Source organism: Ambystoma mexicanum, chromosome 4q (assembly GCF_040938575.1).
Source record: "Ambystoma mexicanum isolate Mex_15411 chromosome 4q, UKY_AmexF1_1, whole genome shotgun sequence".
In the NCBI taxonomy this organism is placed as follows: domain Eukaryota; kingdom Metazoa; phylum Chordata; class Amphibia; order Caudata; family Ambystomatidae; genus Ambystoma; species Ambystoma mexicanum.
In genome coordinates this window covers 449,924,367-449,943,148 of record NC_090928.1, presented here as the reverse complement: position 1 = coordinate 449,943,148, position 18,782 = coordinate 449,924,367, and the positions used below count along the sequence as shown (strand labels likewise).

The 18,782-nt window shown below is 47.2% G+C and overlaps 1 protein-coding gene across 4 annotated transcripts in view; it reads right to left on the bottom strand.

Moving 5' to 3' along the window:
- PUS10 (pseudouridine synthase 10) overlaps window positions 1-18,782 on the bottom strand; it is a 1,772,971-nt gene that overhangs the window by 289,391 nt on the left and 1,464,798 nt on the right. For all 4 annotated transcript variants that reach the window (XM_069608030.1, XM_069608029.1, XM_069608031.1 and 1 more), the window contains 3 exons: window positions 2,280-2,356; window positions 2,144-2,199; window positions 1,915-2,032 (listed from right to left, as the gene is read on the bottom strand). In XM_069608030.1, coding sequence (XP_069464131.1) covers window positions 1,915-2,032; window positions 2,144-2,199; window positions 2,280-2,356 — 251 coding nt within the window. The remainder of the gene's footprint in view (window positions 1-1,914; window positions 2,033-2,143; window positions 2,200-2,279; window positions 2,357-18,782) is intronic.

Here is an 18,782-nt window from a genome sequence, read left to right as displayed (position 1 = left end):
ACAGGCGAAGTTCCAATTAAAAATACTTATGTCCAATAAATACAATACTGTTAAAAAAAGGTTCATACGTTTTTCCTCTTATCCACCAAGCGCGTGTGAGAAAGGTAGATACACAATACACCACTTTGATCACATCACATTTTTGGTACCTTAGCGCACCTACTGTTGTTGTCATGCCACTTGCTATTAACAATGGGACAAAAAATCTGTGCCTAAGCACGCTATTGGCTTTGCAAAAAAAAAAAAATGAAAATGGTCCAGGGATTCTTCCACTGATAATCAAAAGGGACAGATACCATTACTGTTTGTAGACCATTTTTTTGTGACATTTGCCTGAGGCAAGTTAGCGACTCTAAACTTAACATACAGTTCACAAGCGCTAGGTGGCCTTACCATGTCATGGTAAGTTTCAAAATCCCAGCCCATCTTGCTTTCCAGATATAAAATTCCCCCTGTAGAATTACTACAATTGGCAACTAATTCTGTTTCAATAAATTGTCTTACTTTATTCTTGGCTGTAGCTCTATGTCCCTCTGTTATACAATGTGGGCTGTGCCATAAGTTTATCAACCCCAAACAATCCAATGAGTCTTTTACTTGTTGTGCCCACGGGAGGGATCTGCTATCCTCTGAGTCAAGTACATTGGTTATTGCTTTTTGGTTGGTATTAAGCTCCGGGACTGACCAGATCCTGAGCCAAAAAAGAGCAGGTCTAAAATAAATCTCTCGTTGAAGTCCCACTTCCAAATATATTTGGTTAGCTGGAGCTGATTTGGGTAAGCCCAGTAATTTCTTTAGGACTGTTCGTTCTGCTGAGCCCAAAATATGACAATCAGCAGGTCCCCAAAATTCAGCTCCATAACTCGACGCTGCCTTAGCCTGGATAGATAACATTTGAATTGCTGGTGAGAACGCACCTTGCCCATAGAAAAATCTCCTTATACCCCCATATTTCGCCATTTGCAAGGTGGCTTTCTTCACTTGTGGGGGCCAGTTCCCTTGGTCATTAAAACGTATGCCCAAATAGTCATATTCCTGACAATATTCTTGACCTGAACCAACATTTTTGTGTACTTGCAAAACTTTGGACGGAATATCAGGATCCTACTCTTGGACATATTAATTTACAAAGATTACTCAGTGCATTTCTCCTGGAATTCTTCCAATGGGGTCTTAAGTTCTTTAGGGGACAAAACAACTGTGTCATCCGCAAAAAGCAGTAGGTGACATTTCTCTGCACCCAATTTGGGGGGGATCTAAGCATTCCCTTCTTACATGTGCCACCACCTCATCCATGTATATCAGGAAAAGTATGGGGGCCAAAACACAACCCTGTCGGACTCCTCTTTGGACATTGAACAGCTCTGTTAGTTCACCCCCATGCCCCATTTTACAGCTGCCTTATTTTCTGTGTAAAGCTGTACTATTATTTTAAGCAGCCCCGGGGGAACTCCTCTTTTACCCAAGATTTTCCAAAGGGCTATCCTTGACACAGAATTGAATGCGGTCCTCAAGTCCACGAAGCGGGAATACACCATCTTCTTTAATACCACATACTTCTGAGTGACAAGGTGGTGTCTTAATGCCTGATCTAATGTGCTAACTCTCAGTTGGAATCACGCCTGGAGGTGGTCAATTATGTTGTTTTGAGTTGCCCATTCCTGCAGGTAGACACACATTGATCAGGCGAAAATATTGCCCACACCATCCAGATTGTTTACATATCCCAGACTTAGAACACAACAGCCTCTTTTTGGCACTACTCAACAATCCCCAAAGAGCTGCAAAGCAGAAGGTGTCCAGTGCATGAGCGGAACAGTGTACAAGGAGTCAGGTGGTCAACATAAAATTAGTGTGGTAAGTGTAGTCCATTATTTTGAACCAGCCATTATACGAAAAGTAAAGCAAGAGTACCTTCATATCATCTAGAAATGCAATGTCTTCTCTCTGGATGAATTTCTCTGTCCATATTAACGCACTGTAACATTTCGTCTTTTCTTCCTCCCCCTCTTTCATATGGCCCACTGCATCCCTTTTGTCAAACAAAAGAAAAGATATCCATGCTTATTGCACCACCGTTAATAAAACAACAAATACTCTTTGAAAATCTAATAAAAAATGAAAAGTTTAGTTTGTGGGCTACCTTGTTACAACCTGTAAATCTCGAACCTTTATTTTATCCGATGAGTGGTTTATCTCCTAAAATTTAAAAGAAAAATTAAAATCTGAAACATGTGCTCGACACACATTTTTGCGAGATCAAAAGGTCAACATATTACCTGCTGAATTTCCTTAATGTCTTTGGTTGTAAATTTTACCTTGCGAGGATTCACAAGCTCAACGGCAAATGGCCTTCCTGTAAACAAAGAAAAAAAAAATACTCTTTTTCCTCATTTTTGCTTGTCAATTTAGAATGCATGTAGTCCGAGCTGAGGCACAATGCAGAAAAGTAGAGGAGCAGCCCATCCGCCAAAAAGAAATCCAGCACACTGGAAACAAGAGACAGAATTAAGTGTATATCAGACAGAGTATATGGTTTAAGTTACTTACCTGTAACTATTGTTCTCCAGCATGGATTCACATGCTCATGAATATTCCCTGTCGCCAGGCTGGGAATCCTTGGTAAAAGAAAAAACTGTTTCACTTTCACTTTAAAACTGTATTTCTCCTCTAAACCAATCACTGTCCTCTGGGTCATACTGCCCCCATCCAATGACAGTCGTCTCCCTAAGCCCCGCCTCTGGCAGCCATCTTCAGATTTGGTAGCAAGTAAAGTGGCAGTATGACCAAGAAGAGCCGCAGAGGGGCTAGAGGGAGGGTTTGCACGTGAATCCATGCCAGACCCATGCTGGAGAACAATAGTTACAGGTAAGTAACTTAAACCTTCTCCAGCATGTGGTCTGACATGGATTCACAAGCTCATGAATAACGAATACACAGCACTACAACATCACACAACCACTGGAGGTGGCAAGGCTAAACAGAAGCAATGAACTCTTACCTCTAGAACAACTCACCTCAAGCAAACAGGTTGCCTAGCACTGCTTGGCCGACTCTGGACTCTTCTCTGGAATCCCTGTCGACACAGTAGAACTCCATCAAGGTGTGCCTGGACCTCCATGTAGCAGCCCTGCAGATGTCCAGCAGATGCACACAATAAGGTAATGCCATCGTCGCAGCAATCGCTCTGGTGGAGTGGGCTCTAAGAAGCCCGGGCAACAGTCGGTTCGCCAACCGATGACAGTGCATGATGCAGCCGCAGAGCCACAGTGAAATGGAAGCCTTGGAACAAGGCCGTTCCATGGTTCACAGGACCAAAGTTCACAAACAGTTGAGAAGTCTTCCGAAAACTCTTTGTGCGTGTCACGTAGAACTTCAGGGCAAGAGCATCGTCCAGCGAGTGCAAGGCCTACTCCGCCGGCGACAAAGGTTTTGGGAAGAAAACAGATAACACCAAAGGCTTGTTGAGGTGAAATTCAGAAGCAAGCTTTGGCATGAAAGAGGGGTGTGTACGCAGTATCACTCACAATTCGTGGAAAGTCAGGTACGGTTGTTTGCAGGACAGGGCCTGGATCTCACCCACACGTGTGGCAGAGGTGATGGCCACAAGGAAAGCCATCTTGCACGAGAGAAACTTGAGGGGTGGGGTGCATCGGCTCAAAGGGGGCCCCATGAGCCTCATCAGAACCACGTTGAGCTCCCACGCTGGATCAAGAGGGTTGACCGGCAGGAAGGATCGGAACAGTCCTTTGAAAAACTCCTTGACGAGTCTGTGGGACCACTAGCGAGGAACTCCGTGGGGACCTGGTGTTGCGTGAGATAGCGGTCAGATGTACCTTGATGGGTGCGCGAGCCAGTCCAGCTTTTGCCAAGGACAGCAGGTATGGAAGGATCTGTGAAGCTGTGACACTGAGAGGGGTAATCTTCTGCGACCGGCACCACGTAGCAAAACGCTTCCACTTAAGGCCGTAGAACTTCAAAGTCGACAATGCTCTAGACTTGGCGAGGACCTCCCTGCAGTCCGCTGGCAACTCATAACCTCCAAACTCTAAGGCTGCAGGAGCCAAGCCTTCAGGTTCAGCAATCCTGGGTCGTGATGAAGGATTGTGCCTCCCTCTATGGTGAGAAGATCTGGAACCACTGGCAACTTGACTGATTGGCTGAGAAGTTCTGGATACCAAATCTGCCTCTGCCATGCTGAGGCAATAAGTATCATCCTGCATTGACATCTCTGAGTGTGTTGATGACTCGTAGTAAGAGAGGGAACGCGTATAGAAGAACAAGTTACTTCTTACCTGGTAACGTTCTTTCGATGGGATGTTCCTCCGACGTATTCTTTATCTTAGATAATTCGTATCCAGCTTGCTGGCCTCGGACATTTTTTCTCTGTAGAGGGCGCTGCGCGTCGACGTCCGCCGAGTTGGTGTCCCTCGACAGCCACCGTATCTGTGCCGACGTCACCATGCCCATAAATAGCCACGCGCGTCTTCCCTGTAACTATTGTTCTCCAGCATAGGTCTGGCATGGATTCACAAGCTCATGAATAACGAATACACAGCACTACAACATCACACAACCACTGGAGGTGGCAAGGCTAAACAGAAGCAATGAACTCTTACCTCTAGAACAACTCACCATTTCTCAGTTCCGTTTTGTAGCATAGGATAAGTCTTGCCTGAATTGGCTATTGACCTTGAAGGAGCGCGAGCTGCAACCACAAGGGAAGATTTACTGTGGGGATGGATGGGAGGGGCGATAAGGAATACGTCGGAGGAACATCCCATCGAAAGAACGTTACCAGGTAAGAAGTAACTTGTTCTTCGAAAGGATTGTGTCCTCCGACGTTTCCTTATCTTAGATAGACTCCCATAGCAGTGGCATGTAATTGGAGATGGGAGTAAGAATGTCATGTATCCCTTTCAGGAATGAACCGAATGTAATACGGCTTTGCCAAATCTGGTCTCTTGACTAGCGGAGGAATCCAGGTTGTAAAAGCTTGTGAATGTATGTGCGGACGACCATGTGGCAGCCGCACATTTGTCTCGGACCGGTACCCCTCTTTGGAGGGCCGAAGAGGCTGCGATACCCCTGAGCCCTAAAATTCTAAGGGGGCTCTTTCCCTGCCAGTTTGGGGCAATTAGGATCATGGTTTTCCAGAATCTTCTCAAACTCCTGATCATTTGAGGAATAACAGGGACTGGTGGAAACGCGTAAAGGAGTGGAAACTCCCAGTACACTACGAACGTGTCCCCTAGAGCTCCTCTCGGGGGAAATTCCCTTGAACAGAACAGATCGCACTTCCTGTTGGTACTTGAGGGGTTCCCCAAAGGGCGAAGATCTCTTGAAGGACTTCCTGAGCTAGCTCCCACTCGTGGGAGACTGTGTTCTGCCTGCTCAGAGCGTCCGCTGTCATGTTCTTCTCTCCGGCTAAGTGAACTGCTGATAGAGAGATTCCTTCCTGAATTGCCCAAAACCAGAGCTGCATTGCCTCTCTGCACAGTGGCAGTGACCCTACGCCTCCTCGTTTGTTGAGGTAGTGTATGGCCACCGTGTTGTCCATCATTATCAGGACATTTCTCCCCTGTACTGATGGCAGGAAAGCTTTCAGCGCTAGTCTGATCACTCTCACCTCTAATAGGTTGATGTGTAGTCTGGACTCCAACGACCGCTGATGGTCAAGTCGTTGGCATGGGCTCCCCACCCCGTGAGTGAGGCATCTGTGACTACTGTTATCTCTGGCCATGGTTGCCAAAACAGTTCTCCTTTCAAGATGTTCTCTGGATAGGCCCACCATTGAAGGTCATGGGCTACCTTGTCCGGAATCCGTAGGAGATCTGTCATTCTTCCTGAGTATTGTGACCACTGGGTTCTTAGTGCCCACTGGAGAGATCTCATTCTCAGGCGAGCCTCTGGCACAAGGAAGATGCAGGATGCCATGAGGCCTAGCAATCTCAAAAAGTCGAAGGCTGGGAGATGTTGGGCATTTTGAAACTTGTTGACCATCTGCAGAATATCTTGAGCCCTCACCTCTGGTGGCGAGGCTTTTCCCAGGGAAGTGTCCAGGACCGCTCCGATGAATTGGGAGTCTCTGTGATGGTATCATCTGTGACTTCTTTAAATTGAGGGAGAAGATCAGTTTGTGAAGGAAGTGGCAGACATAATCTAGCTGGATCTGAGCTTGTTCCGAAGATACATCTCTGATCAGCCAATCGTCCAGGTAGGGGTAGACGTGGATCCCTTCCCTCCTTAGACTTGCAGCCACTACCGACATTAGCTTGGTGAAGACCCTCGGGGAGGAGGTCAGCCCAAAACGCAGAACTCGAAATTGATAATGAGAGCCGCCAATTGCGAACCTCAGGTATTTCCTGTGTTTGAGATGGATTGGCACATGGAAATAAGCATCCTGGAGGTCCAGAGATACCAGCCAGTCCTGGATCTGGAGGGCCTGAAGGATCTGAGAGAGAGTTACCATCTTGAACGTGTCCTTCCTGAGGAACTTGTTCAATTCTTGTAAGTCCAAGATAGGTCTCAGTCCTCCGTCCTTCTTCGGTATGAGAAAGTAGGGGGAGTACCAGCCCTTGTTCCTCTCCGCTACAGGTACCGGTTCTATGGCACCTTTCTCTAGCAGGTCTACAATTTCCTGCAAGAGGAGCGGATCTAGAACTTTTAGAGAGCTGTGCCCCGGTGGATGACTCTGAGGGATGCGTAGAAAGGGTAGGCAGTAACCTTGGGGAACTGTCTCCAATGCCCAAGCATTTGACGTAATATCCTGCCATTCCGTCAGATGGTGAGTAAACCTGCCCCCTACAGGTGTTTTGTGTGGAAAGACCTCAGAGTGGTTTGGGGGCGGCTGATGCAGATTCCGAGCGTAAAGAGGCACCTGCTGCTGCTGCGGCCTTAGTACTTTTGACCCGTCCACCTCGGGTGGATCTCCTTTGGCCTCTTTGAGCCGGCTGTCCTCTGCCTCTCCCGAATGCGGAATAATAGCAAAAAGACTTTCCTCTCCCAGAGGTTCCTGAGGGGCGAAAAGGAGTTTGGCGGATTGCAGCTCCTAAAGATTTTGCTGATGCTTTAGATGTTTGCAACTTTTCCAGACTGTCATCAGCCTTTTTACCGAATAAAGAAGAGCCGTCAAAGGGCATATTCAAAAGTCTGGCCTGTACATCTGGAGCAAAGCCAGACTTTGTAACCACGCATGCCTGCGGATTGTAGTACTTGCCGCCATGGCCCTGCTGATACCGTCAGCGGAATCGATGCCAGCTTGAAGAGATTCGCACATGGCATCTTTGCCATCTTTAATGATGTTAAGGAAGGCTTCCCTTTCATCTCCTTCTGGTATGCAGTCAGCCCCTGATGAAGCACACTCCCACAGTGTGTGACTGAACCTGGCGAGCGTACTAGTGGCGTTGATGGATTTCAACGCCATACTACAAGCAGAAAAGACTTTCTTTGCCATAGAAACGTACCTTTTGTCATCCCTGTCCTGTGAAACAGTAGGATAAGCGGATCTGCTGCATGATGAAGTTGCCGCTTGAACCACCAGGCTTTCTCGAGTCGGGTGTTTTAATAAATATTCAGGGTCAGCCGCAGCTACCCTATACTTGGCTGACAATTTTTTATTAACTGCAGGGATAACCTCAGGAGTTTCCCAATTTGATGACATTTTCCTTTGTAAAGCTGTATGGAAAGGGACTACAGGATCCTCCTGTGGACCTTTATCTAGTATGTCTGTAAGGTCATCCTGTTGAAAAACAGGTGAAGGTGCAGACCAACCCAGGAATTCAATAATTCTTGCCATCAGGGTTCTATAGGGGGTTTCGGCATGTTCCCCTAGGTCTGGTTTGGCAAATTCCACTTCTGGGGAAGTGTCCAACCCACTTGCCTCATGTAAGGATTCCTGCAGGTCTTTCAACCTTCTTTCCTCAGAGGTAAAATCCTCTAAAACAGGTGGTGTGGTCCTCTGCAGCCTGAAGGGTCTTTCTTGATCAGAATCCTCCCCTTCTTCATAGATTGACCATAATCTGGGGTACTCTGACCTCGGAAATGGTATAAAACCCACTTCTAAAGCAGAAGGAGCCAAACTTGTCATTATTGGTCGAGAAAAAGTCGATGTCGTCGACGCCGATGTGAAAGGCTTCGAAGGCGCCGAGAAAGGCGTCGAGAAAACTGGAAGAGGCCTCAGGGGAACTCGAGAGGATCGGGATCCTGCTCGAGGATGTTGACGACGTTCTCAGCGTCGTGCTGGAGGCTCTGGGTATAACCGTTGGCTGTGAAGTAGCCCTGGTTTTTTCTTTTATCGGCGTCGATGTCGGCATCGACGATGCGGTCGATTCGATCAACCGATACGTCGAAGAACCCTTCGATAAAGGCGTCGATGACGCCGATCCATGAGTCGAAGGGACTTTCGACGACGGCGTCGAAGATGGTGCCTTTCTACCCGATGGCCCGTGGCACTCTCGGGTGGACTCTTTCGCCGGGTGCAACGACTCGCAGCGTTTTGATTTTTTGGGTTTTTCACCCAGGGTATCACCCTCAGCTGTCTTCGAGGGGGTTGAGGCCGCTTTCTTGAAGACGCTTAGTATCTTTTTCCTGAATTCCTCCCACTCAGCCTGAGAGCTGTGTTTTGTGGGGCAGGAGACCCTTTCTGGGGAAACAGAAGATGACGAGGAAGGGGATCTTCGATGTCTCTTTTTTGAGTGTCTAGATCTCGACGAGTGGTGGGAGCTACTTCGAGACCTAGAATGGGAATGCTTTCGACGGCGAGGAGACGAATGCCTCGACTCGGTTGAAGAAACTTTCGAGGAGGTTTTAACTGACTTACCTCTCTCGAGCTTTCCCTTGCGCTCCTTCAAGGCTTTCGCCGTCATGGACATGCAGTCCTCACACTCTGAACAATGGTGCTTGACTCCCAAGCACCACAAACAGATCCCGCGAGGATCCGTTAGCGACATTTTCTTTCCGCAGTCTCGATATTTTTTGAAGCCGGACCGCGGACTCGTCGGTTCAGATGAGGAAGCCATCGAGTACAAGTTAGTTTTATCGAGGAAATATAAGAGGTTTATCTGACTGAACTGAGCAACGATATTCCGAGGCCCCACGAAACGCAGAAAAACGGAACTGAGCAACGGACGCCGCGCGTGGCTGTTTATGGGCATGGTGACGTCGGCGCCGATACGGTGGCTGTCGAGGGACACCAACTCGGCGGACGTCGACGCGCAGCGCCCTCTACAGAGAAACAATTTCCGAGGCCAGCAAGCTGGAGACGAATTATCTAAGATAAGGAATACGTCGGAGGACACAATCCCTTTGAAACAGGCCTTACAACGTGAAGGAGAATGTGTCCCCCAGGCTCCTCGGCTAATAGAATCTGCTGGCAAACCTCTGGAATTTGGAGTTTGCCAACATCGCAAACAGATCGATCTGGGGCCGGCCCCATTTGACAAACAGGGGTCCACCTGATCCTGACAAAGCTCCCACTCATGGCAGGTGCGCAGTTCCCTGCTGAGGGAGTCTGCAATGGTGTTCTTGACTTCAGCCAGGTGAAGAGGGACGAGGAACATCCCCTGTCCGACGGCCCAGTGCCACAAGTCCTGGGCTTCCTTAAAGAGTGCCGGGGATCGAGTGCCCCCCTGCTTACTGATGCAGAACACAGTGATGGTGTTGTCTGTTTAGATCCTCACCACCTTGCCTTTCAGAGACCGCAGCAATGATTTGAGTTGAGGGCCCAGAACACTGCCCGTAGGTCCAGGATATTGATATGCAGATCCTTCTCCTCTGGCAACCAGAGGCCTCTGGCATGCAGACATCCGGTGTGTGCTCCCCAACTTTCTAGGAAGGCGTCGTGGTGACCGTCTCCTGATATCGGGGTTTTTGAAATCCTGTGCAATGGATGACGTGGGAGCGGACTCCCACAACTCTATCTCATGTCAGAACTCCTCGTTGAGAGGGAACTTGTCACTGGGCAACCAGGAATTCATGCATCTGCAGCCTGCAGAGATGGACGAGGTAGATGCAGGACTACATCATGTTGAGCAAGTACTTGATGGCTCGCATCGTGGCCATCTTTGCTGACGATAGCCTTTGCACCTTTCCTTTAATAGCTGCTAGCCTCTCTTTCGAGGGCGACGCCAGGAAAGACACTGTGTTGAGTCTGGCGAATAGGAACAGCGCATTCTGCGATGGCGTTAAGCAGGACTTCTGATAGTTGACAGGGAATCCCAGGTCGGTCAATAGTCAAACGGTCGCCTTTGTGTGCTCATCGGCCAGCTCCCGCAAGCGGGCACGAATCAGCCAGTCATCCAGGTACAGGTATACATGTAAGCCCTGTAGACGTAGATGGGCTGCCACTGGTGCCAGGCACTTCGTGAAGACTTTTGGGGCCGACTTCAAGCCGAATGGTAGGGCCTTTAACTAATAGTGCTGTCCCTGCACCTCAAAACATAGACATTTCTGATGTTTATTGTGAATGGGGACATGGAAATATGCTTCCTCTAGGTCCAACAACGTCAAGAAGTCTCCTTTCTCCAGTTCACCAAGCACGTGCTGCAACGTGGCCATCCTGAATTTTTGTCACTTTAAGTATTTGTTCAGATGTCGCAGGTCCAGTATGGGTCCCCAGCCCTCTGTCTTCTTTCTGACTAGAAAGTATCTTGAGCCCCGGAGCCGTTGGGTGAACTAGCTCTATTGCCCCTTTCTTAGTGTAGAGGAGGAGCTAAGTACCTCTACTAAAGTCCCGCCCCTATGTTGCCTATATGTTGGGAACCAGAAATTTCGACATGCACAGTTACCAGTGAGGGTGCCGATACCACAAAGAATCTTCAAGACAAGGTATCCATTGAGAAAACCCTAGATGCATGCACGAAGAAATAACGGTCTTCTGAAGGAAGTTCCGGAAGAAGTGTGAAAATGAATGAGAAAGAAGACTGGTGACGTTATGCAAAACAGAAATGACACACCCTGAAGAGATGCTAAATGAAGAAAGAATATAGACATTATGGAGAATCTGAGGATGAAGTATCGAAGTAAAGCAACATTTCAGGATTGAAATGAAGACTGCTCGTGTGGAGAAGCACTGAAGAAAATGCAAAAGCATTTTACAATTGTACAGATGCAGTAACGCAAGTAGACAAAGTAATCATGAGGCTGGTTACGCAGTAAATAGACTCTGGATGTTCTGCAATGCACTTTAGCAAACTTGAACCCCATGAACTGAAAGGGCTTGAAGTGTGGCGCAGTTGAATAAAACAGCTGATGGCAAAGGAGAATCCAAGAAAAGCTGGCTGGCCAAGTGTCAAGCGTCTGGGCCGCTGTGAGCCTGGTTATCTGCTCGAGAAGATACATGAACGTGAGTGAGAAAGAAGCAGAGCTCCTGTTTGAGGTGTAATGGAAAAACACTGGAAGTGCCAAATGTTCTTCATTTAATAGTATTGAATGTAATGAAAATGCTCAAAAGGTGGTCTAGTCACATAGTCAGATGAAAATAGACTTTGGGTCGAGCTACACCGAAACCAGAAGATAAGGCCATGCCTTTACTCCCTTTTATTCTCAAGCACAGTGAGCCTCTACAATGCCACGTTCACAGTCTTAATTGAATGACAGACCGCAGGAGTGATGATGGATGTGGGCTAATTGGGTGGGGAGGCATGACCAGGCCAACCCTCCCAACACCTGAGGTACCAGCTTGCGTGCCGCTAGCGAGTGGAATATTCCAGAAGGGTACAAGCGTGCCAACCAATTGTAGAGGGCCACGTAGTACAGAGCCCTATAGTTTGAGAAGCCATTAGGATTTATGTATAAATTTCATGACACAGAAGATGACTTGCACTTGGGATGGGCTTAGTTGCCCACCTGATCTTAGAGACCCAATCAAAACCCCCATATACCTAGATGTTCCCTTTAAGCCAATCACATCCCTTAGTAGGTTTTCTCACTTTGCCATGTAGGATAACGTCAGCAGTGACACATTTTTTGTATAAGAATGTTTTTTTTCCATAGGATGTTTGAGAGAAATCGAGCGAATGTCTGCAGATGATCGCTTTAACTCCCTGTTTTAGATAATTGTTAATAAAACAGTATACTGTTTTGCCAACTTCCTGAGTCGGTCTGATTGTTGATGTATGAGTAGGTTTTGCATCCCCATCCATCTCAAGTACTTCTGCCTCGTCTTAAAGGGCCCCAAGTCGCAGGGTTCACGTGATAACAGAGTATGGTTACAGATCCGACCAAGCAGGCTTTTAAGGTTTTCGTAATATCGGGCATCCTCCGCCATTTAGCTGGAGGATCGCAAAGGCTTCCGGTGGAGAGCGGCCGACATAAAAGTTATTGCAAGATAAGAAGATACATGTGGGACGGGCCCCTCTTTCACAAAATCCCTCCTTGTTTCCACAGGAGCTGAGCAGACTGAAGGCGACAGTGGTCGGTTGGAGGTGGAGACGATCCCTAGGGTCAGGAGCTGAAAAGCGAATGGTGATTAGATTGAGAAAGATGGCAAAAGTGAATAAAGATTGGGGATTGTGGTAGTAGGGAGAAAGTAACGGGGGGTTGGTTGTTTATCATATGACGAAGAGCGTTGAATAAGGTATATGACGAGGAGCGTCAAAGGTAGCCCAGAGTGCTATGTTCAAGGAATGTCTAGAAGTCATTTCGAAACCCAAGTGGGTCTATAGCCTACATATGGACAAGGTCCATAAAAGGAAATAATTTACACACCTATCATAGTATTTCTAGGGGCAAGAGTAGCAGTGAGGAACACTGATGGGGTATACGTTGAAGCTGGCTAGTCAGTCTGTTTGTGTATTTTGTGTATTCTATGTATTAGAATAGTGAAATGTCGAGGAGCGACAAACAATAGGTTGTGTTAAGTACAGATCGAGAGTAAAATCTATTTATTTAGTCATTGTCGGCACGACCGAACAGGTAGATTGGAGTAAAAGTGAGAAATAGAGGCTTGGAGCGGCTACTGTTGGTGCACACTCATATTAATTATTTTTCTGAACCATTTTTTTGTGTAAAGCAACAGTAAGTATTGACAGTCAATTGAGACTCGACGTAATGAGGGATGTTACTCCACTGATGCACCTTTGTAAGCAACTGCCAAAACACGCACCCAAGTTTAAGCAATATACTACAGAATTGGTTAAAGGTACGGCAGATAAAATGTTCATGTCATGCCCTCAAGGGAGATTGCTGTCAAACTCGGTTTTGCAATACATGAACACATACCTGCACGCTGTGTACACATGAAAGAAATTGGAAAAGAAGTTAGCTAGTTTCGAGTTTTTGGAAGATGTTCCAGGAGGAACGGGAAGACCCGCCTGAGGACTGGATGCTTAACCAGTGTAAAGAGGGGGATGTTGAGCCTTCTGCTCCCCTCATCGTACCTGAAGTAAATGGTGATAACACAAAAAATTATGGAGTATATCCATTGAAGGAATTAAAAGCGGCAACAGGATATAGCATTCTGATACATGAACCGCCTTCTTATAGCAGTGACGAGAGCCCAGAAAGGATTCCAGAGAAGGAAGTAATCTCTAAGATCTCACAAGACAAAGAGAAAGGTGAACAAACCCTAGAAATAAAACGGAAACTTAAGAGATGGAAAGGAGAAAAAGACAAGGCTGAAGAGATAGCACTCATACAGAATGAATGGATGGGTGGACAGATACTGCTCAAACCTGATGGGAAGAGCATCAAGGAAGTAAGGCAAGAGGAAGATAAAGACGAACAGGATAAAAAGGACAGGGAACTAGAGAAACGATTGAAAGAGGAGTATAAAAGAAAGAAAAGACAAATACGAGAGCAAATGTATTAGGAGGAGCAGCTAAGAAAGGAAGAAAGAGCAAAGAAAATATGATAATAGGCAAAGAGCAATCAAAGAAAGGCAGGCTAGAAAAGAAGAGAAGATGAGGAAGAACAGAAATTAAGAGATAAAAGAATGCAAAGACGCAGGGACGAAGAGGTGCGTAAGGCAAATAAAAGAAGGGTAGCAAAAAGACAGGGGGAGGAAAGGGTTAGAGTGGAAGCGAAGAAACAAAGGGAATTTGATGATGAAATGGAGAGAAAAAGGAGACAGAGGGCACACAACATCAATCGCATTGAGAAAGAGCTGATGGAACCGAGTCTAGTAGTATTATTATGGAGCGACAGAGGTATTTCTCCCATCACAGGAAGCAATGACAGGACTGTCTAGGGTAAAACTAGATTGGAATTTTGAGATAGGAAGCATTGGAGATAGAATCAATAAAGCTCATCAGGAGATGAGGACAAAAAGAGAATCGAGGAGCAGGGGAAAAGAAGATCGATCTATGGTTGTCCAGTCACGAGTCAAGGAGGGAAGCCCGTTTAGTCTCGAGCACAGAGCCTTATCTTTGGAAAGGCCAACTTTAAACAGAGATGAAAAAGATGAAAGCCATACTAGTTGGGGATTAGATATCTCAGGCGAAGACAGAGAAACAGTCCATGTGGAGGAGGGAGCAAGTGCATGTGGTCCTGAGGGATGTTTTCAAACAGGCAAGTAAGTGAGATGGTCGGATTTCAACCAGCATAAAGAGAGGATGCCAGAACCTATGGCGTACCCAGGGCGACCTAAAGGAGGACTGCATAGTGAGATGGGGGAATCGCCACCATATGTGAGCAGGTTGCAGTCATTACCCGGTAGAAGGCGATCAGGAACCATTGTCCCTACTACGGTAGGCAAACGATGTTAGCAGATTGCAGATTTCACAATTCCCTTTATTGGCGAAAGGAGGGGTCAGACCACAGTATACTCCCTAGCCCCAGATGGATAAGGATAATTTAAGATACAAACTTCCCAGCTTAATGGCGGGTGCAGGGTAATGGATTTATGAGCTAGAGAAGATGACCAGAGGAAATACTCTAGCCATAGGGGACATTAAGGGTCTCTTAGCAGCTATTCTTCAGAAAAGAGCAGATGACATTTGGACGAGAGCAGAATACTCAAGTGTCACAGCACAGAACACAGCGCACAATGGAACGCTGTTTAATAATTGTAGGGCAGCAGTCTGGAAAGTGCTTAGAGTGCAATATCCCGATACGTCAGATATTGGTGGAATTATGGCATGTAAGATGAAAGATGACAAATATCTCCTTTCTTACATTCAAAGTATTCAGGAGTGCTGGACTTTGGAAACGAGGGAGCAATGGGGGAAATCAATACCATTATTTTACCACATTTTGTGCCAGGGGTTGCCAGAGCAAGTTCAGAGGTAGCTCAAGAAATTGGTGGGAATAGAAGCAAAGCCATGGGCAGACAAAGTTGACTATAGCGCATCATTGCAGACTGTTTCCAAAGAAAACTTGAGGAAGCCAAGTTAGTTCAGAAGAAACTGTCAAAGTAAGCCATAGAGGGAGCAGCACTGACGAGTGGAGAGGGGTTAGGAATGCAGCAAACAGTGGGAATGTCACAGGCAAATAATCAACACCAATCGGATCAAAGAGGGAGTGGGTTTATGCCGAGAGGCAGAGGAATAGGTTTCAGGGGAAGAGGAAACTTCCAGAATAATCAAGGTGGATTTCAGAATATGCAGAATGATAATCAAAACATGCAGGGAGTGCAGATTGGAAGATTCCCTCCTGTGTGTTAGACATGTGGAATGACAAGGCACATTGCCCGAACATGTGGGAGCCAAGGGAATGTACAGAATGGGCACTCAAGAGGAGAGGATAACTTATCCTCCTGCATACAGTTGACAAAAAAGGGACGGGTTTGTCCAAGATCAGACAGTGTATCAAGCACAAGCCTGCAAATGCATCAGGCTTTACAACCACAGCAAGCACCATTCAATCCGCTGCAAGGGCAGTCACAGCATGCACCCATGCAGATACAGCCGAGTGCAAACACAGGACAGCTATTGACTCCTAGAGTAGGGGTGTCACTGTCATGGGAAGAAGTCCTTTTACAGGCACGGGAATAAGCTTGTACCCACACTAAGATAGCTCACACGGTGACTTGATGTATTCAGTACTATCAGTGACACCAAATCCTCAAGAGGAAAGCAAGGGTTGATGTTACCATAGGAAGCAAATCCTTTTCTTTTTTAGTAGATACTGGGGCAACTCGCTCATGTATACAAGAGGGAAAATATTAATTAACGGGAAATGCCATGAATGTGCAAGGCTTCTCTGGAGCTACAAGTAGAGTTACTTTACTGAAAAATTGCCAGTCGCCATAGGAGAGTGACATGTCTGTTCCACTATTGTATTCAAAACAGACACCAGTTAATATTCTGGGCCGAGACTTAATGACGAAACTGAACATGACAATTTCCTTCACTGATGAAGGAATAGTGTGTTCCACGCCAGGAATACATTATTTAAACGTGGGCAAATTTATCATGGCGTTTACAGGGCAAACAGCTCTGCGAGGATTGCCATTAGATCCAGAAGTCTTTCACTATGGGGTATGCATTTTGCTGACATGGCTACCCGGTTTAGTGGGCAAGATTAGGAGGACACCTGACGAATTGCTGTTCAGACCACATCTACCTACGAAGAGGGAGGACAGATTATGCCCCTAGAATTACAGGCAGCCATAGTACGAGGGGAACTGGCCATGCTCGAAAGAACCGATGACGAGGGCAGGCCATGGAGAACGCTAATTGCCATTCGGCAAGGGTACAGATTGACTGACGTCACTGACGAGGATATGTTCAGAGATGATATGTCAGACCATGAGGTGGTGTTCGAAATGAGCATTACTTATTGGATTAGAATTGAAAGAAGGGACATGGAAAAAGTGCCAATCTCCTTATGGACTACATGCACCTATGACGTAGGCCTATCGAAGGGGTGGGAGAAGTTAAGATTAAGCTGAAACCAAGAGCAAATTTACCTCGAGCAAGGCAATACCTGATGTCTCGAGAAGCAGATGAGGCGATTTTTAAGGCCTCTCCTCCTTCCTCTTCTGCCCCCCTTCAGGCTTCTTCTACACCTCCGCAGGGCGTACCTTTGATTCGTACCCCTCCCCGCAAATCTTTCAAGGATGGCAACCTTCTCCATATTGCCACTCTAAGCTCTCGCTCAGCTGTCAAACACTCCTCTGACATCTGCCGCCTTCTTGTGCCGCCTTCTTGACGAACTTGACCTCGATGTCACGGACGGCTCTGTCACAAGCTTTGACACTCTCCTTCCTGATGGCTACAAGATCCTCTCTGCAGCCAAGGTCCAATCGTTCTGGATGGGGTGTAGCACTGATCTTCCCTGAGTGGATTCCTGCCTCTGTCATTCCTATGCAGGCCTACTCCTCTTTCAAATGCCTCGTCTGCAAGCTCTCTCTCTCTCTCTCTTAGCCCTTCCCTTAATGTGGCTACTATCTATCGGCCACCTGCTCAGATCTCCTCCTTCCTCTCTCAGTGGGGGGACCTCTCCTCTTCCTTCCTGGTCTCAACCACTCAACTCCTCCTCTTTGGAGACTAACATCCACCTGGGTGCTTCCAGTCCTTCCTCTGGACTCTTTTGCAACCTCTGCTACTCTCTCTCACTCTCTATCCTCCCCTCTGGCCCGACGCATTCTGCAGGGCACACTCTGGATGTGCTGATCTCTACAGACCTTTCCCTTTCTATCCCTCTCACCACACCTCTCTCCTGGAGTGATCACTTTCTCCTTTCCTCCCAGCTCACTCTTTACACCCCTCAGGCCATGCCAACTCCAGCACTGCCACCTACCTTCTCGGTTATCTGACCCATGAAGCGTGGGTCAGTTAAGGCTTTCGATGACACCTTCTCAACCCACCCTCCCCATTCGGCTGACTCACACCCTGACACAGCCCTTTCTTTATTTTTTTTAAACAATTTTTATTATTTTAAACAAACCACACTCAAAACATTACAACCATTTAGGACGTTGAAATATTACATTATTCAATGCTCTCCATCGTCCCCCCCCTGCCTCCCCAAAAACTCGAGCTGTCGAATCTGTGCCATCCACCTGAGCATCTTCAGGTGTCCCAATTATAGTCAACTCTCCCCAGTCCTCCGTTTCATGATTGACCTGGTGGGGGTTTGCCATCGAGGTCACCAATTGTCTCCAGGCTATCAGAGGGCCTACCTCTTCCTCCCCTCCTCTAGTGACTGCTTCATACCAGACCGCAGTTTCTGCTTCAGCCCATTTTAGGTGGTCTGCCCACCACATCTCCACTCTAGGCCGGTGGGCCGCTTTCCAGCTCATTGCGATTCTGCGCTTGGCCAGGATATAAGCCAGGTCTTTCATCTTGCTAATATGTTTTAGATTACGTGGCCTAGGGAAACACCCAAGCATACATGCCCAAGCAGACCCCAAGTCAAGCACCACCCCCCCCCCCCGACTGGCCATTCTTGTCTTCAGCTCCACCCAGAATATCTCCACCTCTGGGCAAGACCAGAACATATGCAACATCCCAGCCTCTTCCTCTCCACACCTGGGGCATTTCTGTATGGCCTAGCCACCGAACCTGGCTATTCTGCCAGGGGTCAAGTAAGCTCTGTGGGTGACATATAGCTGGATCTGCTGGAGTCTCGCATTCCCGGACACCTTCTTATGGTATCTTTGGGCTCTATCCCATTGTCCCTCTGTCATGGGTTCACCCACTTCTCCTTCCCAGTCAAGCCTCAGTTGAAGCAGCTCCTTCCCCGCCTTCGCACTCAGGAGCTCATATATCCGAGATATTTCGTGCCTGCACTCCCAAACATCGTACATCATTTCTAGGGTGGCATAGAGTTCTTTTGCAAGTACCATTTCAGGCCACCTTTCCCTCACCCATTTCATGATCCTGGTGTAAGTGATATAT